At 47.6% G+C, this 25,917-nt stretch overlaps 1 protein-coding gene across 1 annotated transcript; it reads left to right on the top strand.

Moving 5' to 3' along the window:
* Positions 1-1,748: 1,748 nt before the first annotated feature.
* Positions 1,749-25,917, top strand: LOC120742186 (bone morphogenetic protein receptor type-2-like). The gene is made up of 19 exons (XM_040045330.1): positions 1,749-1,973; positions 3,492-3,612; positions 9,370-9,561; positions 9,658-9,858; positions 11,416-11,520; positions 12,251-12,342; positions 14,303-14,536; positions 16,657-16,771; positions 17,441-17,601; positions 17,691-17,838; positions 17,933-18,069; positions 18,208-18,344; positions 18,479-18,671; positions 18,758-18,848; positions 18,955-19,034; positions 19,115-19,216; positions 19,301-19,504; positions 19,645-20,680; positions 21,015-25,917. The coding sequence occupies exons 2-19, from the start codon at positions 3,555-3,557 to the stop codon at positions 21,326-21,328; spliced, it is 3,600 nt and encodes a 1,199-aa protein (XP_039901264.1). The 5' UTR covers positions 1,749-1,973; positions 3,492-3,554; the 3' UTR covers positions 21,329-25,917.

Below are 25,917 nucleotides of genomic sequence, written 5' to 3'. Positions count from 1 at the left end.
ATATCATGTGTTCTGTTCTTGTGTTTGGGAGTGCTTCAGGTCTGGAGCCAGTCTCCTTCTTTCTTCTACTTTGTATTACTGTCTGAATTACCACTGAAGTAAAGTCCTACAATTTACTTGTGTGCTATTCTGTGTCAGTGAGAATCTGGATAAACTTGATGGTCCAGACCAGCTCGGCCTCTCAGTGCAGTTGGACTCTCCTTACTACCTTGGTGGCCTTTTCTATTACAGCTCAGTAATAATGTGGTAATAGTGCAGTGATAAAGTGGAAACAAGGAGGTAATAATTTGGACAACAGCATGGTATTATCGTTACATAAATAATGTCCTAGTAAAACGACAGCTGGGTAATATTACATTCATATAACCAAGTAATAATAGACCAGAAACTGTAGTAATAATGTAGGATCAAGTGTGTCCATATGAGGAAAAACCAATGATCAACAGTATAGAAATGTATTAATAACAATATAAAACCTAGTGGCAATAAAATGTTGACATCTGTGCATTAGAAGTGCTACACACTAACTTTTAGTGTGTGACTGACGCCTGTTATGACATTAAACCTTATGTTCCTCCATCCTTCTTTATGTCCTACAGTTTAAACCTGGGGGCAGAAGAACACCTTTGTATTTGCTAATGTTCATAAATCAAAAACAGGTGTGTTTGATTTATGAACCTTTGCTAAGGGTCTGCTCTGTGACGTCGCTCTTTCTCACTTTGTTTCCTTTTTTACATTATTTGTATATTTTTTTATTTATTGATGTTTATTTTGTCAACAACATGTCCATAAAATATTTCTGATGTCTACAGAAACAAAACAGATGTTAAACCAGGACAAACAAGCAGAGCAGGGACGAGCAGAGGGAACTGGATCAGGAGCAGAAGTTCAGGAAACACCTGCAGGTCTCACCTTCATCCTCGGTCTGTAATAACCTGAGCAGCCGGCAGGGGGCAGCAGTAGCTCAGAAGCTGCCGGTGTTGGTGGATGCGCATCTGCAGACTGAAGTTACAGCAGCGGACCAGCAGTGGGCGCACTAACATCAGATCAGATGGTGGGGGAAACAGGAAGTGCAGAACTGGTTTATTTTGAAGGGTACGAACGGTTCTCTTGAGGCTGGGTTCAGTTTTTCCTCAGGGTGTGAAACCTCCCTGAGAACCAGACAGGTCTTATTTTCAGAGCACATCAATGCCTCATCAACGGGTTCAAAGAAGTGGATTAAGAGTCAGTCAGACATTTGTTGAACAATTTCAGTAACTTCCTGTTGTGTTTTTGTAACAGTTTCACTGTATTAGAGACACACATGGGTAGAAAATAAAAAAAATAAATACATGACAAAGAAAAGACAATTTAAAACATATTCCACAGCGTCACACATTTACATAGAGGCTAGAACACCAGCGGCTCCATAACTGTGCAGGGTCAGTCAGAGATGCAGTTATACTGTTTCTGGAGTGCTTTACCCTACACACATACAACGGTGCATGTTAGCTCCTTTCATTTTATTTATTTATTTTAAATAAAAAAAAAATTCTGCTGATTTTCAGTCAAATTTTAAAGGTTTTCTGATTTAGTGGAGGTTAGACTGAAAATAGAGGTCGTATTTATTTCATATAAGTATAAGCATGAAGCAGAGTTTGAATCTGATGATTATATCTGTTAAATTTAGTTAGTGTTAATGTCAGACCACCTGGTTTGCACTGGGAGGTGTCGTCGCTTTTATTTTGAAGGCTGTGACCGGATGTTTCGGGTGTGTGTTTTAGTTTGACAGTCTGGTTGAGGCCGCAGGAAAACTGAGCGCAGCTTCGTCTCTGCGGATTTTCGCCTTCTGCGGCACAAACCTGCGGCTGCACCCGGACAGACACCCGAGAGCACAGTCCGAACCGGACCGAGCCGAACAGAGCCGAGCCGGGACCGAACACAGACAGACGGCCTCGTCTCCTCCCGCAGAGCCGAGCCAGCCTCCGTCACCGGTAAGAACCGTTTTATCTGACCGACCGCTGTGTATGTGCGTGTGTGTGTGTGTGTGTATGTGTGTGTGCGTGCGCGTAAGAGAGAGAGCGTGTGTGTGCGCGCGCCACTCCCCTCCAGTCTCAGCTGTAAAAGCGCCGTTAAACGTACCTGCGGACAAACATACAGGTGATGTACAGCGGCGGCCACGTGACCTCTGTATGACGTGATGGTATATATGCCGTGTGTGTGACCTTCATGACGCGTGTATAACGCACCTGTCATGACCTGCCACACACACACGCACACACACAGCTCAGTGTGTGTGTGCGTGTGTGTGGTTGACTGTGAGCTGATGCAGATGTTACAGATGTGTGTGTGTGTGTGTGTGTGTGTGTGCGCACTGTGGAACATCTCCTGCAGGTTTTTGTATGAATGATAAAGCTGCTACACACACTCATGTGCCACTTCATTAGGTACACCTGGCTCGCTGTAGGGCGGAGCCTTTCTCCTTCAGAGCTGCTCTAATTCTGTGGCTCAGATTCAGGAAGCTGTTGGAAATGTTGTGACATCATCACACAGCTGTTGCTCCCAGATGACATCTCCCACTCCACCACCTGAGATCTGTGACCGTGGAATGAACCAGTTTAACCCCACAGTGTCACAGCAGCAGCCTGGTGGAGCCGTGCTGCCATGTTTACTCCAAACTGTCAGTCTGAAAGCGTTTGACCTCTGACCTCAGCAGGACATGTCTGCTGCTCTGTGATTGGCTGATTAGATATTTGTGTTAATGAGCAGGTGTACCTAATGAAGAGGCAGATGAGTGTACATGTGAAATTATGAATAAAGTTTTTTACAGAACAATAAAAAGATATTAAAGGACTGTTTAAGTGAACACAGACACCAGAGGCTGTGATGATGTCCTGGAGGTGTGTGTCTGTGTGTGTGTGTGTGTGTCTGTGTGTGCGTGTGTGTGTCTGTGTGTGTGCGTGTATGTATGTGTGTGTGTCTGTGTGTGTGTGTGTGTGTCTGTGTGTGATATCATGACAGAAACAGTGCACAGAGACGTTACACACGTGTTATTTAGTTGATGGAAATCATTGTCACTGTGTAACAGCAGCAGTGATGATATTACAGTATTTAGTTGCAGTACTGCCATAAATACACTGAGGTACAATGTAGGACTAACAACACAAACTACCGATGCAGGAACAGGAAACCAGTAACCGTGTTCAGCGTGTATGAGCGGTGCCACAGTAGCAGCTCCACCCTGGGTGGATAACACTGACGGAGCTGTTTAAAGGATGTTTCTGTGTGCTCCTCTGGCAGCTCCTCCTTAATCTTCAACTGTAAAAGGACGAGCTGCACACTGGCTCGGGGGGGGTCAGCATGTCTCTGTGTAACTCTCACAACCAATCAGCTGTCAGAGCTGCAGGATGGTGCTGCTGTCGGAGCGAGCTGGAGGAGAGAGGTGGAGTGTGTGATGGATGAGTGTGCGTCTCATCTGCTGAGAACAAACCAAGCTCCTGTCTGTGTTTCAGCGGGGGAGGGGTGCAGCGAGCCCAGGATCAGTGATGCCCGTCGCCCTGTGAGGTGGATCCAACATGGCGTCCCCGGCGCTGAAGGTGTGCCTGTGTGTGCTGCTGCTGCCTGCTGTCACCGGTCAGTATCAAACACATCATCGTTTAGGCTGGGGGGGGGAGGGGGGGGCAGCTGTGGGTCTCCTGTTTCTGAACTTCTCTGTCAGCATTACATCATTCTGACGTTTCAGCCAATCAGGACAGCAGAGGAAGTGAGATTTTAAACGCTGTGACATCATCACCTCACTTCCTGTAGCTGCCTGATGATGGTGGACGACCTCAGCTGTGCTTGATGATGTCAGCAGGGAGAGGTCAGCAGATATGGCGTTATTTTTGTGCCGCTATTCTGAGCGCACGTAAAAAAATTGCAGGTGCAAGTGTTGCATTTTAGGAGAAATTAATTTTGAGCGAAGAAAAGCTGAATTTGAGTGAACAAAATTCATTCCTGCGTGCAAAAACTGTGTTTCAGTGTTTGCTGTTATCCACACACACAGACACACACACACAACAGCCCCTCTCGCTCAGTTTGTGTATTTGCGCTCGCTCGCAATGTGTCGCTCGCACTCTCAACATTTCTGCCCGTGCGCGCTCAACTCTTTCTCTACACCGTTATATTTGTGCCACAAAACCAGCCAATCACAGACTTGGATGCAGAAAAAATCTGATTGTCTGTTTTGGTCTCCAATCAGCTCGAAATGACGAAATGCAATATCCCAGAATGCATTTGGTCCAAAACTCAAACGAGGCAGTGGCGGAGTTTGAAATGTTACTCTTTCTGGGTCACAAAATAAACTTTAAAGATATCTTCATGCGAGAATGTTTCTGTGTAAACTTCAAATATCTGCTCGATTCATCAAGACATCACATATTTGCATAAATGCTCTGACGTTCTCGGAGATGCCTGTTACCCACCAGCTGACCGGGTCACTCGGGTTAAACAAAAGGCTGAACTGACAAAAAATCACCGACTACACCACCAGGTGTTACAGGAAAAACCATAAAGCCTTTGAACTAAAACAAAGCTGTTGTGACAGTGACGTGCACTGTCTTGTTGGTAACTACCGTATTTCCCGGACTACAAAGCGCACCTGAATATTAGCCGCACAAGCTAAACTCAGGGGAAAATCCTGTTTTGTTACCTGTTTTGGAGACACACCCCTTTTATTAATATTTTGAAAAACAAGTTACGGGTACATATTTGCATAACTTTTTAGGTATATGTACAAGTAGCGGTAATTACAAGTACGAAACATGTACTGTGCTTCATAAATGAGTAACAAATGTAGTGCATAACAATAACCTACAGCACACCAGAAAAATAGATTCAGACTACCTTTCAGGCTCAGGTGCAGCGACACGGCTTTAACAAGAAGAAAAGTCAGTCATTCACCACCTTTCTCTTCTTCCTGCGCACTAAAACCACCAAAGTCCTCTTCTCCAGTGTCGGATACGAACAGGCTCAGGATGGCTTCGTCATCCACTCTCCACTTCTTTCCTTCGTTGTCACTTTCAAAACCAAACAAATCCTCGTTGTCAGTGTCAGAGTTGAACACCCTCAGAAGGGCCGTGGCGGTGTCCTCCTCTCCATCATGCAGCAGTCCAGCCCTTCGAAATCCGTTGGTGATCGTGGATGTTTTCACACTTTTCCACGCTGTCAGATTCCACTGACAGACTTGAGCATAACTTGCTTTTCGCAAGTTTATCGTCTATCATCATCCACGCCTCCTGCTGAACGCGTAGCGCTACTTTGAAGTTTGTTTTTCGCGCTACTTGTACGGCACTACGTTGCCTGGCGGACGGACATGTGACCAACATACCACTCTTGAACCCCGATACTGTGTGTCTGATCACATGCCCTTCCACCAGGCACCGTAGTGCCGTACAACAGCGGAACAAATCATCACAAAATCAGGGACAATCCATAGAAAAGCCGCACCTGACTAAAAGCCGCAGGGTTCAAAGCTTGTGCAAAAAGTAGCGGCTTATAGCCCGACAATTACGGTATGTATGATTTGTATCACCTTCATGTTTCCAAACCGACATCATGACCAGCAGCTTCACAGCTGTGGCTCCAGCAAACATCAGCTGATACTAGAAATTAATATTAAATAAATTCTAACAACAGCTGATCAAGCTTAAACGTGCTGCTGTTGTTTACCGCGACATCCGCTGATTTCCTCTTTCTGGCGCAAAGTGGGCGATAAACAAACAAGAGAGATGATCAGCTGATCATTGATCAGTTTCATGATTGAAGTAGAAACAGGAGAGGGAGGGGGAGAGAGGAGAAGAGGAAGCAAAGACAGAATAACTTCAGCTTTGTGTCTTTTTCATTGTAGCTGAAGTCCGGGACGAATCGCTTTCCTTTTCCCCTCAACATGGATGTGTTGTAATTGATCCAGCCCAGAGTTGATCATGATTGGCTAATCCACCACCTTTCATTGTTTATACCGTTACAAAGACAAACAAACAAACATAAAAATGAAAAATCATCAGTCCAGTCCAGCTATGCGGTCAGCTGGTGGGTAACAGGCATCTCCCAAATGGACCAAATGCATTCTGGGATATTGCATTTCGTCATTTCGAGCTGGTTGGAGACCAAAATAGACAATCAGATTCTTTCTGCATCCAAGTCTGTGATTGGCTGGTTTTGTGGCACAAATATAACGGTGTAGAGAAAGAGTTGAGCGCGCACGGGCAGAAATGTTGAGAGCGCGAGCAGCAAATTGCGAGCGAGCGCAAATGCAAAACCTGAGCGAGAGGGGCTGGTGTGTGTGTGTGTGTGTGTGTGTGTGTGTGTGTGTGTGTGTGTGTGTGTGTGGATAATAGCAAACACTGAAATACAGTTTGAATTTTGTTCACTCAAATTCAGCTTTTCTTCGCTCAAAATAAATTTCTCCTCAGAATGCAACACGTGCGCTCAGAATAGCGGCACAAACATAACGCCATGAGCAGCTGGATATGATAATAATGACAATAACAATAATAATGGTTATTGTCAGTGAGACAAAAACATTTGATAAAAGTCAGTGAGAGTAAATAAGGATTCGTGATGAACATTTAGGGCGGGACTGAGCTGAAGCTGATGATGCTACAAACACACAGTGATGATGTCACACATCTGCTGTCCAGATGTCCTCCGAGAGGGTGGAGGCTGCTGAGCAGGCTGCCCGTGTGCCGTTGAGCAGCGAGCGTGCCCGACTGTGTGGGTGTGATTCCTGTGCAGCTCTCGGGGGGTGTGGCCTCTGATGGCTCTTTAACCAGAGGTGGTGTGTTTGAAGACAATCTTGATGGAGACTCCGCCCCTCCTGTAGTCAGTAACCATCTCCTTGGTTTTACTGCAGTGTCAGGTTGGAGCAGAGCCCCTCCCTGACAGGTCAGGTCTATAAGCTTAGTCCAACCACAGGTGGAGAGGACTGAGTGTGAGGGTGGAGGAGCAGCGGGTGGAGCCTGGGTACGTTGTTCTCAGTAACACACACATGAACGGTGTGTCTGACCTACTCAGTGATCTGTGATAGCACAGGGTTCCTCACTGATCTCAGATCAGGTACAATTATTAACTGACCTCATTTTATAACCAAAGGGTCAAAGTTCAGCTGAACTGTGAAAGCGTGCATGTTTCTCAGTTTGTGGACCGAGACCGAAGACGTGAGTGAAGGACGCGTGAGTGACAGACGAGTGACTGTGATGCTCCACACAGAGTTCACTGTCGGCCTTCAACAGCTGATGGCGAGCTGTTGTTGCCCCGCCGGGCAGGAAGCATCCACACAGGCTCAGTGATGCAGGAAAGCAGTGTGTGTGGCCTTGAAGCCGCCCTGTTGTGTGTTCACATTCCTGCATTCTCACTTCATGACTGTTCATCCACAGACACACACACAGACACACACACAGACACACACACATATACACACACACGCTGTCGTCAGGCAGTCTGAGCGTGCTCTGTGTTTGTGCTGCGATGTGGTTGATAAGGCTACACACACACACACAGACTCACACACACACACACCTTCCTCCGGCTGTGAGTATGTTCGGTGCAGACTAAACACAGCGCTGTGCTGGCTCCACTCCGCCCGGGTGGAGACGGCAGACTCCGCTCAGGAATGCAGCTCCTCATTCACATGTAAACCAAAAAACACACACACGCACACACACACGCGCACACACACACACGCGCACACACACACACGCGCGCGCACGCACACACACACACACGCACACACACACACACACACACACACACACTCAGATCCTGCTCTCGCTGTGTGCAAACGTTTGACTTTCTTCTTGAACACAGAAACATCCAGATGTGCATCCAGGCGATTCTGTGTTGTCGTTGTTCAAAAGACGCGTGGGCTGAGCAGCCGCTGCTGTTGCCACGGCAACCCGAGACACAAGCTGTCTTATGAAGCATGACATAAGAAACAGTTAAAAGTTTTATTTCTGGGCTTAAGTTTGATGTAAAAATACAGACACACAACATCTGGAAATGACAACAGTCCAGCTGTGTGAGCGCGTTAATCCATCACTCTGGAAACACCTGCGTCCAATCAGAAAGAGCCAGAAGCTCAGGTTTCAGGTACACAGGTGTGTTTGTGTGACCAGGCTTTGCTCAGCGGCCCGGCGAGCGTTGTGACATCAGCAGGAACTCTGCTGTACCTCCAGCAGTTCTCTGATGTCACGGCGAGCGGCACAGGACGGCGTCCCGGATGCTGCTGTCACACCTCCTGTAGCAAACAGTGATGATACCTGTAGCAGAGACATCAGTGTGAGTGCTGCTGTCCTCTGATGTCCTCTGATGTCGTCTGTCTCTGGACTTCATATGAGGGCTTTGTGGTCTGTCACGTTTGTTGCTATGACGACTCAGTTTCCCTCTGGGGTTAGTAAAGTGTCCGTGATTCAGAGTCCAGCCCAGATGATGATGATGATGATGATGATGCCTGCGGCTGCTGCACTCTCACATTACATCAGGTCCTAATCATTAATCAGACTGATATTAAAAACAAAGCGACGTGCTTCGTGTCTCAGTGATGACTGAGTCGGGGGTCACCCTGCGCGACCCCCGACTGATGACCTGACGACGATCAGGCGGACGGCGGGAGCTGACCTCGGTGTTTATGGACGAGATTTTTCTCGCCCGTGTTCTTGTTGAGCCTCGGGCTTCTTCAGCTGTAGCTTTGACAGCACGAGCGAGCAAACATCACCGTTTAAATATCAAACTTTGCTGGTTTTCAGATTCTCGCTTCCTTCCAGCGTTCCTCGGTCGCTGCGGCGTCTGAAGCTGCGCGTGGGCTGATGGGATGCGTGTAGACGAGCTGCTGGGACATCACATTAATGGTTTTTGTTGTAAAGGCGGCTGAGCGGCCCGAGGCGAGAACGCCGCTCCGACGTTCCCGCTGCGCTCTCGGAGCGCCACACTGCATGTTAATTTGTTGCTGTCAGAGTTTTCCTTCAGGCTGACGTGGACGCCAATCACAGAGATCCGTGTAATGATGTCACCGAGCCCAACCTCCAACCACAAACAACCCGAGACAAACAAGAACAAAGATAGTTTCTGACCTCCGTCACTGCTCGCCGCTCGCTCTGAGGCGACGATGATGGAGGACAGTAACTGTCAGAAGTGTTTATGTGAGGCTTGGCTGCAGTTTCACGGCCTCACAGCTCGATCTCTGTGAAGGCTGAGGTCAGAGGTCAGTCTAGCTGTGGACGCGTCACTAAACTTCCTGTTTTGTTCAGTCAGACCTGAAACGGGTCAAAGGTCACTGAGCTCAGACAGAGAGCAGGGTTTGACCCTCTTTAATATACAGTCTGTTCGCTGACAGGTGAGTCTCTGTGTTTTCAGGTCTGCAGTCCAGTGATGCTGAGGACAGACTGTGTGCTTTCACCAGTAACCCCCAGGGGGTGGAGCCTGTTCCTGCCAATGAGCAGCCAGGAGTGGTGCTGGAGAACGGCACGATCCGCTGCAGCCACGGCTCCCGCTGCTATGGATTGTGGGAAAAAAAAGCAGATGGAGAAATGCACCTGCTGACCCAAGGTGAGCTCATCGGGTTTGTTACTTCCTGACCTTTGACCTCTGTTGCGTTCTTCTTCTACTGTGTCTGGTTACAGTTTGGCCTCGGTTTGCTTTCAGGCTGTTGGACTCACCTGCACGAGTGTCAAGCCGACCGCTGTATCCTGGTAACAGAGAAGCCGTCCTCCACGCAGAAAGGCAGCTATCGCTTCTGCTGCTGCAGCCACGACCTCTGCAATGCCAACTACACAGAGGCCCCGCCCACCGCCGACACTCCCGCTCTGAAACCAATGAGGACGGACGGCCGGGCGGAACAGACAGGTGAGAAGCACTGACACCAATCAGTGGTCCCCGCTCCATAATAACTCATCATGTGACCCAGCAGTGTAACCGTTAGCAACGCCTCCACTGAGCAGCTGCAAGAAGAGACAAAAGATAAAGCTTCTATTTATTCTATTTCACTATGACGCTGCTGTTTGTTGGAGGCTAACTTCCTGTTAGCCATCATTAGCATCATCATTAGCACCAAACGCCCTGTGAGAACAGGTTGGACAGAGCACACGCCGTTCTGTTTTAGAAAACACTTTCCTCGCTCTGCTTCGTTCACCAGGACGTGTCGAGGAACAGCAGCTGTATGTAAAACTTAGAGATGGACCGATCCCATATACAGTATCGGTCCCGACCTAAATTACTGGATATCAGGAGAAATTAAAAATGTAACCCGATCCATCCATCCACCGATTTACTCAGGAACAAATTCAACACTGAAAAAAGACAAACAGTTATCTGAGTGACTTCGATAACTAGCCAAAGACCGCGGGGGGGTTGAAAGCGATGTGCCGGGAGTTCGCTGTTCTCGCCGGCTCAGATATTTTACACATTCTCGCCTGAAAATATGTTAAAAGTTTGATTTTTCAACCCAGAAAGATTAATAACTGTAATATTAAAACTAAGTAGCTGCCGCCATTGTTGGAAACTGGAATTGGCTGGGCCGCGCTATGAATTCTGGGATATGGTTTTTCAATTTTGTTTTCCGGGTGGAAAATTGGGAGAAATTCAGGAGAATGGCTCCGGGAGATTTTCGGGAGGTGCACTGAAATTCTGGATTCTTCCTGGAAAAATCAAGAGGGTTCCTGTATGCATACAGCTGCTGGTCATGATGGTTTGGATATGTGGTGAGAGGAAACATGCAGATGAAACCAGGAGATGTCCTTACTGAATCATCAGAGCTGAACAGGTGATGGAAAAACAGGTTTACCTTTTAGGTGACAGGAATGAGTTGAAGTTATGAACAGTTTCTGAGAAATAACACCAGGATCCTTTCTGTGTAGCTGACAGCTGGTAACTGTGCAGGGGCGGGTCTCGATTTTCTGTCCCAGCTTTGATCCTGATGAAGACGAGTCTCATGAAGACGTTTTTGCATTTATTTGCACTGCTTTAAACTCTGGATGTCTATGCCAAATATCCAAATGTATGATATCGGTATCGGACATAAAAAGTGGTCTGGTGCCATCTCTGGTGAAAATGTCTGCAGTTCCCAAACACTGGATACAAGTTTAGACGGTCTGAGTGAAAGTTGAACTTGAGTGACGCCTCAAGGTGTGTTTTATGGTAAGGTAGACCCTACAGTAACACACTTAATGATTTAATGAGCCACAGCTTTCTGTCCTCTTGGTTGCTGGTGCGGTGGACGAGCGTCACTGACAGCTGGTCTGAGGTCTGATCTGTATGAGCCCCTCAGTCTGACCTGCAGACCGGTCCCTCTTTGTCAAACTGACCTCAGAGCGCAGGTTACACAGAGCAGCGCAGGTCCTCACAAAGACAGAAGTACAAACATGTGTGTCGCACTGATGTGATGATGACATCATAACCCCTCAGATCACCGGCTGAAGCCAGAGGTGACGGTGCTCATCGCCCTGGTAACCATCGCCATAGCAGCCATCCTCATTGTGGCGCTGTTCCTGGGATACCGCATAATAAAACGTACGTACGCACACACACACATGTATATACACACCTACACACACACACGTATATACACACCTACACACACACATGCACACGGTTTAGTCTTTTGTGAAGAAACAAATGAGGAAGTCATGTGATGAGTTTTTCAGATTAAAGCAGGATCGATGGATCTGCATGAAAACGTTAGCGGAGCTGCTCACAGGCTCACAGCTGGATCTGACCTGAAACACACTGAAGGAAGAGACCATGTGACACGACTTTTCTCAGCAAACCTCACGCAGTGAGGGTCAGACACTCTGAGAGGTCCGAACTTAAGTTCTTATGACGTGTGGAGGGAATTTTCCAGCTGGGCGGAGGTTTGTCGTCTCAGAGTAATCTTTAGAGCACAATAGCCTGAACATCCTGTGCTCTTTTTAAACAGTCGCTGTAAACAGGAAGTGCCTTCTGAGCGATCAGCTGATTTGTTTTAGTGTGTGGAGGTCTGAAGTCCTCGGGAGGTGGCGCTGGCTCACAACTGTGGTTTTTGTAATCAAAGGAAACTCGCCCATCTGACGACCTCCGACATTACACGTGAAATTAGTCGCGTGATATGAGCTGCAGTGACATCTGTGCTTTGATTTTGACACTAATTATAACAAATACATAAAAATCAATGTTAACTCACTTCTGACCTGGCTGCTGTCCGGCAGCCATGTTGGTCCTCGCCAGACTGAGGTCATGTGATCAGCTGTGTGTGTTTGTGCAGGGAAGCAGAAACACAGTCTGTCTGCTGTGGATGTGATGGAGGCGGCGAACGCAGAGTCCTCCATCGACCTCGACAACCTGAAACTGCTGGAGGTACACACACACACACACACACACACAGACACACACACAGACACACACACGCACACACACAGACACACACACGCACACACACACACACACAGAGACACGCACACACACACACACAGACACACACACAGACACACACACAGACACACACACGCACACACACACACACACACACACACACACAGACACACACACACCCTGCAGCAGCTGCACAGGTTTATTTGGATAATACTGGTCAGTCGGTGAACAACAGCAGCACGACAACGCCGTCACAAACTGACCATCCTGTAACTAGGGCTGCTCAATTAATCAAATTTTAATCACGATTACGATCTGGGCTTTCAACGATCATTAAAAATGACTGAGCCGATTATTAGCCCCTCCCTCGTGCTTTACTCTCGCGCTGCTCCGTGTGGCAAATCGAGCGCACCTCTCAGCATTTCGAACACCCGTCACAACAATAAGAGGACCCGAGGAAAGCTCGGAAAGCTAAACAGAAGTTATTTGGAGAGGAGAGTGACTGCCGTTGGTTGAAAAGAGAGGTAAAAAAACTTCAGTGGTGTGGAAACATTATCGGTTCGCGGAGTCAGACGTGGATCAAGTAGACACAGTGTGTAAACTTTGCTACGGTGTCGTAGCTGCACCACAGAGCAACACTGCAAAGTTCACTAAACATAGATGTTTACATTTTTCATTTGTTTCTTATATTGCAAACATTTGCACTGTTATCAGTATTTGCACACTATTTTATATTATTTTTTAAAGTCATTATTCAATACATTGTTATTGTTAACCCTTTAAAGCCGGTCAGAGCAGCACGCTCCGTTTTGTGTAACTATTTTTAAATCCCTGTAGAACCTGAACCGCGTAAGCTAGCGCAATAATTTGTTTTGCATATGAATCCGGAGGAGTTGTACTTACATCTTGTGCCATCAGCTTGTCCTCGGTCACGGTTTCCTTCCACACAAAGCTTTGCAAAAATTGCATAAAAAGCGCTTGCAGGAACAAAAACATAATATTCCAGAAACACGCTTCGCCGATCTGATCAGCTGTTCGTAACACTTCCCACATTGAACAAGACGTCAACGCGAACCATCGCATGTACGTCATTTCCTGCCCGAAACAGGAAGTGACGTCATTTTTGCAGAAAATGCAGAGTTTTACTTGTAGGCCTTAAAAGCCTATACTGGTGTTTTTATAAGTCAAGTTTGACTCTATACTTTTCTGAATAGTTTCTGGGATGCTTAGAACTCGAATTGCACTGCTGGAAATAGTTTATTTTGATGCACCTGCTGTTTTCTTTGCAAATTTGCATCATAGGATTGTTTTTTGTTTTTCCTGCAGTATATAAAAATTGCTGTATCTCCAAAATAAAACTATGAAGACACTCAAAATAAATTTCCTGTGGTGGGAAACTATTTCTTGCAACTTTTTTGCATTTAAAGTTTTGAGGGATAAACCTCTTAAATTTCTCCAAGTAGAAATATATGTAAAAAAAAAACAAAAACGATTTTCAATTTTTTTGTAGTTTATTGCACTTTTTTGCAATTAATGTAGTTACTATGGACTTAATGCATACATATTATTAAAATATGGGCTATAACAGTTGTATTGATGTATAGCAACTTGAAATGCTCCCAAAAATGACACTACAGCATGTAAAAAAATAATTTAAGCTCTGGCGGCCTTGGTTCTATGGTAGGTCTTAAAGGGTTAAATAAATATCGTCAAATAATCGAGATCTCAATTTCAGTGAAAATAATTGTGATTATCATTTTTGCCATAATCGAGCAGCCCTACCTGTAACCTCTGACCCCTTTGTTGCACTGTTCCTTTAAGGGAAGAGGCGGGGCCATTAAAAACAGACCAATCAGAATGATACAAAGGTTAGAGGTTCAACCTCAGATTGATCCGTGAGGAACGCCACAGCTCACTTTCCTGTTTCTATCCTCTGTCCTGGCAGCTGATTGGTCGAGGCCGTTACGGCGCAGTGTTTCGCGGTTCTCTTAACGAGCGCTGCGTGGCTGCCAAACTCTTCGGCTCAGCTAACCGACAGAACTACGTCAACGAGCGCTCCATCTACTGCGTGCCGCTGCTGCAGCAGCACGACAACATCGCCCGCTTCCTGACCGCAAACGAGAGGACGACGGCAGACGGACGCCCTGAGTTTCTGATCATCATGGAGTACTACCCACACGTGAGTTCATCACAGCAGGTCTGAAGCTCGATCACGGCGGGTCCCCGTGGACCCACCGGAGGACTGAGAGAGCCCAGTCCTCCGGTGGTGGTCAGGGGAGCAGATCTGGCCCAAAGCAGGCATGACAGGCCGAGCCCACTCAGAGTGAGTCTGACTGCTGAGGCTCAGCCATTGGTCAGATGACCTGGCTGAGCCTCAGGTGTGTTTGGACCACGTCTGACTGCGCCTGCTGTCTGAGCTCTCCTGACCCTCCACGTTCATGCCTCTAGCGCCCCCTCGGGGCAAACCTCACACATTCAGCTTGTCTGCTGTCGCCCTGTGGTGTAATGGGGTCTGCAGCCTGTGGGGGCGCCAGCAGTGCCTTCACACAGTCACACAGTGCAGCTGTCAGCCTTCACCTCTGCTCTCCATTAGTCTGTTATTGTGCTGGAAGACGGCGCCTTCACACCCTCTTCCTGTCTGGAGCCTCTGATCTCACACACACACACACACACACACGCGCGCACACACACACACACGCACGCACGCACGCACACACACACACACACACACAGATCAGCTTCCAAACCTCCGTCAGTCTTCAGATTGATTTCTTTCCTTCCAGGCAGCCACGAGCAGACTTTACTGTTTCGCCTCTTGAACCTGAAACACGCTTAAGATGACCTCACATCATTTTTACAATCTGCACCTTTCTGACATCATCAGGGCTCAGAAAGTTTCCCAACATGTGAAAACATGTTCAGACTCTTGTTATCAGTCTGTATCTCACACACAAACAGACACACACAGATGCAGTGATGTCTGGTCTGGTGGGTTTCTGCATTCCTCTGCAGCCCTCAGACAGTAATTACTTGTTTAAGTGTCTGCGCTTACAGACACACACACACACACACACACACACACACACACACACACACACACGGTTCATCTTAAGGCTGAACATCAACCATGAAGTCGCCACTTTAACTTTCATCGTATCCAGTTACAGAGTGAATATATGGAGCTGCCAAGATCAACAAATAAATAAGAAATGGATATTAAAAATAAACGGTACCAACACAGAGCAGCTATCTGAACGCTGCTCCAACAGAGGTCGATTATCGTGTTAATAACTTTACCTCCTCACTACGTACGACTCTGGATACTGTAGCTCCGGTGAAAACTAAGGCCTCAAATCAGCCAACGAGCCAGCGTTTAACGTTAACTAGCAATGACTTCATGAACTTCTTCATTAATAAAAATTTAATCATTAGAGAAAAAATTACCAATAATCATCCCACAGATGTAATATTATCTACAGCTACTCTTAGTACCATTGATGTTAAGTTAGACTCTTTTTCTCCAATTGATCTTTCTGAGTTAACTTCAATAATTACTTCCTCCAAACCATCAACGTGTCTTTTAGACCCCATTCCTACAAAACTGCTCAAAGAAGTCCTGCCATTAATTAATGCTTCGATCTTAAATATGATCAACCTATCTCTAATGATCAGCTATGTACCACAGGCCTTCAAGCTGGCTGTAGTTAAACCTTTACTCAAAAAGCATCTCTAGACCAGCATTTAAGTGGCCCCAGATCCTCCTGTCTCAGGTAAACCAGGCCCAACACAGGTGACCCCGCCCCCCATCTGATTGACCCGCTGCCCTCAGGTCAGCCACACCTCCAGACTCCCCCCACACCCCCACCCTGCCCACCCACCGCACTAGTCATGGCCATGGTCTGAGTGACCCCCATCACTCACACAGACACCAAAGTCTTTTCTTTGAACTCCTTCCAAACATCTTGCATCTAATGTGCGCCTCAGTTTTGTTCATATTTCTCCTGTTTGCTGCTGTCTGTTACACAAACAGTGAAAATAAAGGCCTGTTCTGTTCTGTCTTAGCTAATTATAGACCAACCTACCTGCACAGGCCAGGCAACATAATATTAAACCCTGTGATGTCACTCTGGGTCATGTGTGCGAAGGCAGCAAATGCTTTTGGCAGTGCAGCGTACAACACGCACCATCCATGCTGCAGGAACTTCCTGTAGTGTCAAAAAGATCAGACAAAGCTGCATTTAAGGGTCAAACTGTGTGTGTGTGTGTGTGTGTGTGTGTGTGTGTGTGTGTGTGTTGCAGGGCTGCCTGTCTCACTACCTGTCTCTCCACACTGTGGACTGGCTGACCTGCTGCAGGATGACTCACGGCGTGACCAGAGGCCTCGCCTTCCTGCACACTGAGCTGCACCGAGGAGGTAAGACGACCTCGTGTCGCTCGTGCAGAGTCATCCTCGTTTCTTCATCGCAGGCTTTGATCACACAGACAGGAAGAAACGGTGCCGCTCTCAGGGTCTATTTTCAACAGCGGATTGGTCCGTGTGAGGAGCATCTGGAAACAGGTGCTGTGTCTCCCCCTGCTGGCTGGAACAGACCCAGTCTGCTGCTGTAGTTTGTTTGTTTAGAGAACAAATGACATAAATGGAATACTGGAATAATAAATATCTAAATATTGGGATGAATGGTGCTGATTTTGAGGTTGGAGGATTATTTCTCTGACAGCAGAGGCTCGGGTGGATAACGGCCAGTTGTTTATGAACGTAATATGTGTCGTTGTCACATGAAAAGAAAGGATGATGTTTCTGATGAAATTATTTTTCTCTTTAACAGTAAAAACATTAAAAGGCTCAGTTTGTCATTCTTTCATGTTTCCATCGCTGAACATGTGTCGGAGGAAACGGAACGCCTTCTTGGCTTCATCGGCAGCTTCACGACGTGAATGCCGTCATCGTCCGGCTGCGTTGCTGTGAAACGTCTGCACGTTGCTCTCTTGGTTTCTTCCTGTTTGTGCTTTTCTTTCCTGCTGATATGTTTGTTTACCTGGTCGATTGTAAACAACAACAAACACGTGTACCCGACTGTCTCAGACCAGCACAAACCGGCCGTCGCCCACAGAGACCTGACCAGCAGGAACGTCCTGGTCCGGGCCGATCTGTCCTGCGTCCTCGCCGACTTCGGCCTGTCCATGAGACTGACGGGACCCCGGCCCTGTCGCCCCGGAGACGACGACACCATGGCCATATCTGAGGTCAAAGTTCATAAACGTTCGCTCTGATCTGATGTGCAGGTGAGGAATGAGCAGAGGGCGGAGCTGATGGATGGTGTGTTTGTGTGCAGGTGGGGACAGTGCGCTACATGTCTCCGGAGGTTCTGGGTGGAGCTCTAAACCTCAGAGACTGCGAGTCGGCGCTGAAGCAGGTGGACGTCTACGCTCTGGGTCTGCTGTACTGGGAGAGCTTCAGGAGGTGCTCCGACCTGTTCCCAGGTACGCAGCGCGCTCACCTGCACACCGTCTGCTTACACACAGTAAAGTAGCACCACCTCAGCTGACAGCGTGTTTGTGTTCACTGCTCGCTCAGGTGAAGCGGTGCCAGAGTACCAGCTGGCGTTCCAGGCCGAGCTCGGGAATCATCCGAGCTTCGAGGACATGCAGAGCCTGGTGGTCAGAGAGAAACACAGACCCAGGTTCCCCGAGGCCTGGAAGGAGAACAGCCTGGTCCGTCTTTCAGTTTGATGTGGTCAGATTGCTCCACAGCCTGAACCTTTGAAGTTAGACAAAGGTTCAAAGGGTAATTCCCAAAAGTATTTTGGATGTAGAGTAATCCCAGCGTGTCTCTCACTCTGTGTACTTTAGTTACTGCGCTCGCTGAAGGACACGATGGAGGACTGCTGGGATCAGGACGCTGAGGCTCGGCTCACCGCTCAGTGTGCAGAGGAGAGGCTCTATGAACTCACACTGCTGAGTACACACACTGCAGTACACAACCACAGGTACACACAGTACCACGAGTACACACAGTACCACGAGTACACACGATACCTGTGGTACTGTGTCACAGTAAATGCACAGTGTAAAACTGAGAGACAGGAAGTCTTGATTTCATGCCTTCCTGTCTGTCACTCAGGAATCTGTCTCATGGCCGGTGGCCTCCTCACGGTGGCTCCGCCTCCCCCTTCATTGAGGATCTTCATGTGGGCGTGGTCAGAAATCTCCAGGGAGATGACCACCAGGCATCATTCATCAAGACGACTGTAAATGGGGCAGAAGGCGGCGAGAAGAACAGGAACTCCATCAACTACGAACGGCAGCAGGCGCAGGTAGGAGCTCGGCCGCCATTAGAGCACACCTGAACAAACCGTTACCATGGACGCGTCTCATCGCTCTGTGTCCGTCTGTCCGTCAGGCTCGGCTGTCCACAGACAGCAGCGTGTCCACCACCACCATCCTGACCCCGCCCACCTTACTCTGCACCATCTCTGAAACTCAGCACACAGGTAACAAACAGCCACGCCCCCGACATGAACCCAAACACCTCATTAAAGCAGCGAGCACAGCTCTGCTGCTGTGACCTCACATGTTTCTGCTCCCGCCGTCCTCCAGGTGGCGCCGTGCCCAGTGTCCCAGTCTGCCTGCATCTCACAGAAGAAGACCTGGAGGCCACAAAGCTCGACCCCAGAGAGGTTTTAACCTTGAAGTCTTTCTTCAGTTTCAGTGGCCTCCATCCCGACACACTAACATCTGCCAACATCTGTGTCTGCAGGTCGATAAGAACCTGAGGGAGAGTTCTGATGAAAACCTGATGGAGCACTCACAGAAGCAGTTTGGCTCCGAATCACAACCCACCAACATGCTGCACCATCAGGTACACACAGCTGAGGGCCTGTACAGCGCGTGGCTGCTGATGAATGAACGTATCAGACGCTCATGCTTGTTGCTTTTGTTCCAGGTGAACAGCTCACCATCCACCTCTCATAGTGGCCTGCGGGCTGTTAGAGGTGTAGATAGCCCTCCTTCCTCCATCCACCCACTCCCCAAACAGCAGAATCTGCCTCAGAGGCCCACCAGTCTCCATCTGCTGCCCAAAGTCAAGGAGAGCGGCTTCACCTCGTCACGGCTGAAGCTGGGGAAGTTCAAGTCCAACCACCGACAGGTAGGGCTTAGATGTGACCGGGTTCTCCAGCTGATCCTCAGACAGCTTCGCCGTGACTCGACTCGGTGTTTCACCAGCTGAGCTGAAGCTGTATCAGGCGGGCCAACTGTGTCACTAATCCAAAATGTTTCATGTTCCAGGTGGAAACAGGTGTTGCCAAGATGAACACAGTGATGGTTGCTATGGCTGCAGAACCACACCTGGTAACCACGGTTACTAACAGCACAAACGTGAGAAGCAGTGCTGCAGCTGGAAGAGAGGTCCAGCCTATCACAGCGGCCGGCAGCAGTCACAGCGCAGGCGTCCCCACCCTGGTGACGAACGGTGTGATAGGCGGAGGTCGAACCAATCCGGCGGGGCCGCAGACGGAGGAGGAGGAGGGGACCATGGATGGAGGGGTGAGGGGAGGAGAAGACAGCCGTTTGAATCTCCTCAACTTCAGTCCTGATGAACATGAACCTCTGCTGAGCAGAGAGCAGCTTCCTGCTGAGAGCGAAGCCCCTCCTCCTGCTCATCATCGTCACAGCCGCGCTGGAAGCATCTTATCGGGCCGAGGCTCGAACTCCAACAACAACAACAACCGGCTAGCCCTGGCTTCATCAGCTGACCCTCCCCCAACTTCTGACCTGGAGCAGAAGGTTCAACTTTCTGCTCCTTCTGGTCTCCTTTCATCCAGCAAAGCCCTCTCACTGCAGGCCCCTCCCACTACCCACAGTCAAAGCGAAGGTGTGGATACAGGTCTGTGTTTCCAGGAAGACTCTGAAACCACGTCGACCCCCAGATGTGCCCAAAACTCAAAAGGTCACCCAGTGCGTTGTGTCACCGCTGCTTTGCCCCGAGGCTGCAAAGATTCTGACTTAACAAAAGCTTCAGTAAGCCAGGCCTCACCAGGACCCGACGCCCCAACAGAAGCATTAATCCTCCTTCAGAAACCTTCATCACCAGGAATTCCAGGAGCTTCGTCTCCAGAGGAGCAAACCCTCGAAGCTTTGGGATCTGAAGATTCAGACACCACAGCTCCTGCAGAAGCTTCAGGTCCACAACTTGCAGGTCTCCAAAGTTCAGCTTTAGAGCCACAGACAGCAGGTCTGATGCGATCCCAGGTGGGACAGACCAAAGCCAGGAGACCTGAGCGGCCCTGTTCCCTGGACCTGTCCTCTCCCTGCACCTCCTCAGGTGAGTCATGTTTGTTCTTGAACTTTTAAACAAACTTATAAGCTGCAGGTTCCAGTTTTTCAAAACTGGCTCGAGCTGGACAGTCTGTAGCTGATTACACCGTGTACCACGACGTAACCAGGTCATCAGAGACAAACTGATTACAGTGATCTGTCTCTAAAACTCAGTACAGTACAGCCGTCATTATCAGCGTGTCAGGGCTCAGTCAGATCAGTCGAAGGCTTGAACTCCAGGTTTTCTGTGAGGGATCTGCAGCATGGGTGACCTCTGCAGCTCCACAAAGATGCAAAAACAGTGCAAACTCCTCACATCTGTAACACTTTCTTCTCCTCAGATGATGCTTTGGTGGTGGATAACGGCAGTCTGAGCGCCTCAGGGGAGAAAATCAAGCGTCGGGTCAAGACTCCATACACCCTGAAAAAATGGCGCCCGGCCTCCTGGGTGGTTTCCACAGATACGGCTCTTGACCCGGACTTCGAGTTTGACGCCAGTAGCAGCCAGAACCAGTTCTCATCCGGTGTTTGTAGAGCAGGAAGTGTTGGCATGCCTAAATTAAACCAGTCCAAATCCAGCATTGCTGTCTTTTTGGTTGGAGGCGGCGCCACGGCGACCACCACCTCTAAGCCCGACGGGATGACCTGCTTCTAAAGTGATCCGAAGTTTGCTTTTCTTTAAGATCTCATTAATTTTCTTGCTCTTTGTCTTCCTCTTCTTTTGTTGTGGATAAACGAGTCGGTAGCTGATACCTGTGTGGCCCCCGCAGCTCCAAACCCCGCAGAGCCGACTCGGAGCTGGATGCAAAATCCGTCCCTCAGCAGGAACTTTTCATCAAATGACAGAATTTAAATTTCTAGTATGTGTTTGTTCATGGACAGGACCTGTCCTGTGATCAGCTGACCTCTGACACGTTACCTAGATCAGGTTACCTGTGACGACCAAACAGTGGTGGTGTTGGTGATGAGGCCAAATGCTTCTTCTGTGGCTGGTGGGTGTAGTCAGCTGTTTGTAGGGGGTGGGCTTGATCTACAGGAATCTCCGTTGGATATTGAAGGAATTCCTTTCCGGAATACTTTCAGGCTTCGAAGGACTAGTTGTAGCTGCGAGCCTAGAGATCTCATTTGGTGTCCAAATGAAAGAAGCTTCCAGCTCCACAGACTCACTCCCGGCTCAAAAATCTGAGTGTACCTACAGTCTGTCACCTCTTTATCTCTGCAGGTGTGTCACTGACCCTGTCGTAGGACTGAAGTGTCTCCAGCTGTGACTGCCAGTGTGGGTGGAGGTCTTCCCTCATGTTTCCTGTTGTGAGTAGGATGTGGCCGGCTGCTGAAGGGCATGGCCGAGAGCTCGTCGTAGGTCTGAGTGAGACATTCCCTTTGAGTTCTTTAGGCTTGTTTTCCTGCTGTGTCCTGTCCCACAGAGGGATCTGAATGCACTCAGCATCATCTTCTTTCACTTATAAGCGTTTGTGCTGCTGCTGCAGGACGTTGAACAGGACTACCAGTGACTGTTTGGGTCTGACGTGGATCAGGGGTCGTCCCCTCTGAGAGCTCGATGCTGGCTGAGGCCTGAACCCAGCACAGACTTAAGAACTTCCCTGTTTTGGTAGAAAGGTTCATGCACCTCTGGGCTGGTAGTGCAGGTAGTCTGAATGACCAGAGGTGATGTTTTCAAAACAGCAGTCATATCTTTATGCACTTTAATGAAATTTATTTAGGGACAGACCTTATAAAGGATACCTGGTGCAATTTTAGCAGTAACATTGACGTATGTAGGACGTCGTGTCGGTGTTGGCGTGTCTTTGTGCAGTAGTGGTGTGATCTGAAGAGGCGTTTCTGCTTGAAACAGTCAATCTTGCTATGCAGCTGCTCACGATGCCTCCTGTTGACGGTCTGTTTGGTTCAATGTGCAACAGATCGACAACCTTACTGTTGGACAACCTTTATTCTTTTTTATCCGCACTTTGTTTTACCGAACAGTCTCGACTGCCTTCAGAGGTCTGCTGCAGTCAACGCTGGAGAAAAGACGAGCCAGCGTCCCGTGGACTTTATTAAACCACGTGACCCGCGAACGTGACCTGCGAAACCTCGGCCATGTACGACCTTCTCAGGTAACAACACTGACGTCAGCAGGAACACCTGTTTGCTTTGTAAAATGATGAGCAGGAGATGAAACGAGGAGAAGAAGAGGACAGCAGCCATCAGACTGTACAGCTCAGACTTTGTTCCTGCTCATCACAACACGTTAGGTCTCATTTCCTGTTCCACCTCCAAGTAAACGCTTCCATCCTTTCAGTTTCAGACCAAAGGTGTAGCTGCTTCGAGCTGGGTGGAGGTCCGTGTGTAGGCTGTTTACACGTCACTTTTTCCTTTTGACTGTTCCAGAAAAACCAAATGTGCTCACATGTTTTACACACTAAAACATCTCTGTGCTTCTCAAAGAACATATATGCTAACAAACACTACTGCTACATCGTTACAGCAAGTAAATAAGCTCCGCCCATCAAAGACGTGGGTTTGTCACACCTATCGGTCCTTGGGCGCAGCTCATCATTGAGCACTGAGCACGTATGTTCTGCTGATTTCCATTTGATGTGTGCTCCTCGCAGAGTTCATGTAAACGTGGGCTCTGGAGTTTTACAGAAACAGGAAGGAAACAGAACTCTGCTTTCTTTGTCTTTATTTTTATTTGACTTTGCTTTGTGTTTCAGTTTTTTATACCAAACTGACTCTTTGCTCCTGTTTCTCCGAATGTTTCGATTTTTTATAAATGCACGTGTAACCTTTTACATTTATGTGTTTATGTGACACTTCTCCTTTAAATGTGCACTTACTACAGGAAGTTATTCACATTTAGCACATTTCAAACTAAACAATATTACAGCATCAGTGCAGTCAGCTGAAATATGATCATACTGTTAACTTTTATTGATGCCTTTCAAAATGATCTGTTTTGTTATGTCTGTGTTTTATACCGTTTGTACTGTTTTTAGATGCTGATGTGTGTATATTGTGTGGGTCATATCATGCAGCCTGACCGAGTGGAGGACTAGATGTAGATCTCTCACACTTACTGACTGAACCTGATTAACAAATATGAAAGCAGCTTTCTGGAGCCGGTTTTAACCAACAGATAAATAATTAGTGATCATTTCCAGAGAACAAAGGCCATTAACTCGCTCAGACTTACTCTCTCCAGCCTCGATTAAAGAGCAAACCTTCAGAAAACACGCTCTATCAGCTTGAAGAAGAAGGTTTTTTTTCGGTCCAGAAAACCACGTCGGTCTCTGTGGTGTTACCGCCACCTCTGTGTGACGTAGCATTGGCTGAACAGCGCCCCCTGTGCCCACACGTGGTAATTACAGGTTTCCAGACAACATGAACCAGCAACAAGCACCTCAGATGTGTTTCAGTAGAATAAAACTGGTTCGTGTATACAGACTTTGGCTTAAAGCTAGCCAACAAGAAAAAGGCTGCCTGCGATTTTAATTTACAGTTATGAAGCTCCCGCTGCATTTCTGTGCGGCGCACAAACGTCTCGATCGAGCGTTTCCTCTCGTGATGTTTGCCAGCTGAGCGATAGCCTCACGGGTAAAATGATTTTTGATGCTGTGACTTCTGTTTGTAACTCTGACTCGCAGCGTCTGAGTGGTGATGTCATGGTTTCTGAGAACGGAGATGTTAGCATAGCGCTGAGCTCCATCGTTACCACAGACAGTATAACAGACGGAAGTGATGTCGCCCGCTGATGTCTGAAGCCTCTAGATCAGCGTGTGACATTTTGAAACCAATGTCCCACGCTGTATCAGTCCCGCCCTAAGAAAAGGGGCGGGACTGATACTGCTCACTCATTGGCTAACAATTTCTGAGCAAAAGTTTAAAAAAATGAATAAATTATAATATGAACATAAATTTTTATTCGGTTTGACATGAAACAATTGATGGAGCTCAAACTCATTAGGGAAGTATTTACCGAGGTGACAGACGTCTACAGGACAGGAAGTCTTGTTGCACCCACAGCTGTTGCCCCCTGGTGGCCTTTAAAATGAGTGCAGGTTTAAGGCATTTCTGCTTTGGGAGCAGTTTTCAGTTGCGTCCATCTGTTATACTGCCTGTGAGAGTTAGTATGAGATGTAAACCTTACATTTAGATCTGGTCTTGTTACTGAAGCACCTGCAGAAACAACTGAAGCTGTGGACTGCTGGACGTTCTCCGTTCTCGTGGCGTTTAGCTCGTGGCTAGTGCTGATGCTGAGAATGTGGCGCTGTGCCGCCGCTGAGGTTCCCTTTAAAGTCTTTTACTGTAGCTCATGTAGTCCTCATAATGCTCCGAGATTAAGCTCTCCACCTGTACAAACACATTTAGATGAACATATTCAGCACATTTAGCCTGCTGCATGAAGGATCACATGACTGAAGTTCTGTCATTGGTTAGTTTGAACGTTCTGTGCTCCCGTGGTGGAGGAGTGGATGATTTAACCTGATAACCATCTGTGTGTATGATAGCTTCCAGTACTGTAAATACTCTGTGTACGTTCATATGGGACCAACTACCACAGTGTATACTGTATACATGCTCACAGCACCTCCCACACAGCATGCTGTACAAAGCTGCAGATTAAAGCTGCTGCTTCATGCTTCCATCCCCACATGTTGTATCTCCATGTAGACATAAAGTATCGCACGCTTCACTTCATCATGAAATAAAGAGCAGAGGATCCATGTTTGCACAAGTTTCATTTATTATGTGTACTTCCTGTGAGCAGGTGTTCATTAGCAGGTGACTGAAGTGTGAGAAACTGCATGATTGTGACTTACAAACATTTGTTTCTGTGCGTCTGCATTTCTCTAAGCGGGTTTTATGGAGTGACACCTGCAGACCAGAAGAGTTATCATTTGATATTTATAACATTTAATATCTGAGCGTTATGTAAACCTGAGAAAAATAAGAAAATACTGATGGCTTTTATTTGGTGGAGCTGGACATTTTATACAGACTGAAGTGGAGAGTGTGTCCTCAGTTATAAGGTACGGATTTTAAAAGATCTTCAAACAGAGTTTGGAGTAAAATAAAGTAAACATAAAGGAATAGAAAGAAACTTCCACACAAACTTTACTGTATAAACAGCTTTTATGTGTCATGTTTTATAGTTTCATTGCATGTTTAGGGTGAACAGAACACACATTACTTGATTTGGATTGTATTCTTTACTGGAAACCAATAAAAGCCTTTTTAATTGTT

This window comes from Simochromis diagramma, unplaced genomic scaffold (genome assembly GCF_900408965.1).
Source record: "Simochromis diagramma unplaced genomic scaffold, fSimDia1.1 OVJJ01000055.1, whole genome shotgun sequence".
Taxonomy (NCBI): domain Eukaryota; kingdom Metazoa; phylum Chordata; class Actinopteri; order Cichliformes; family Cichlidae; genus Simochromis; species Simochromis diagramma.
This window is presented reverse-complemented; position numbering and strand designations above follow the sequence as displayed.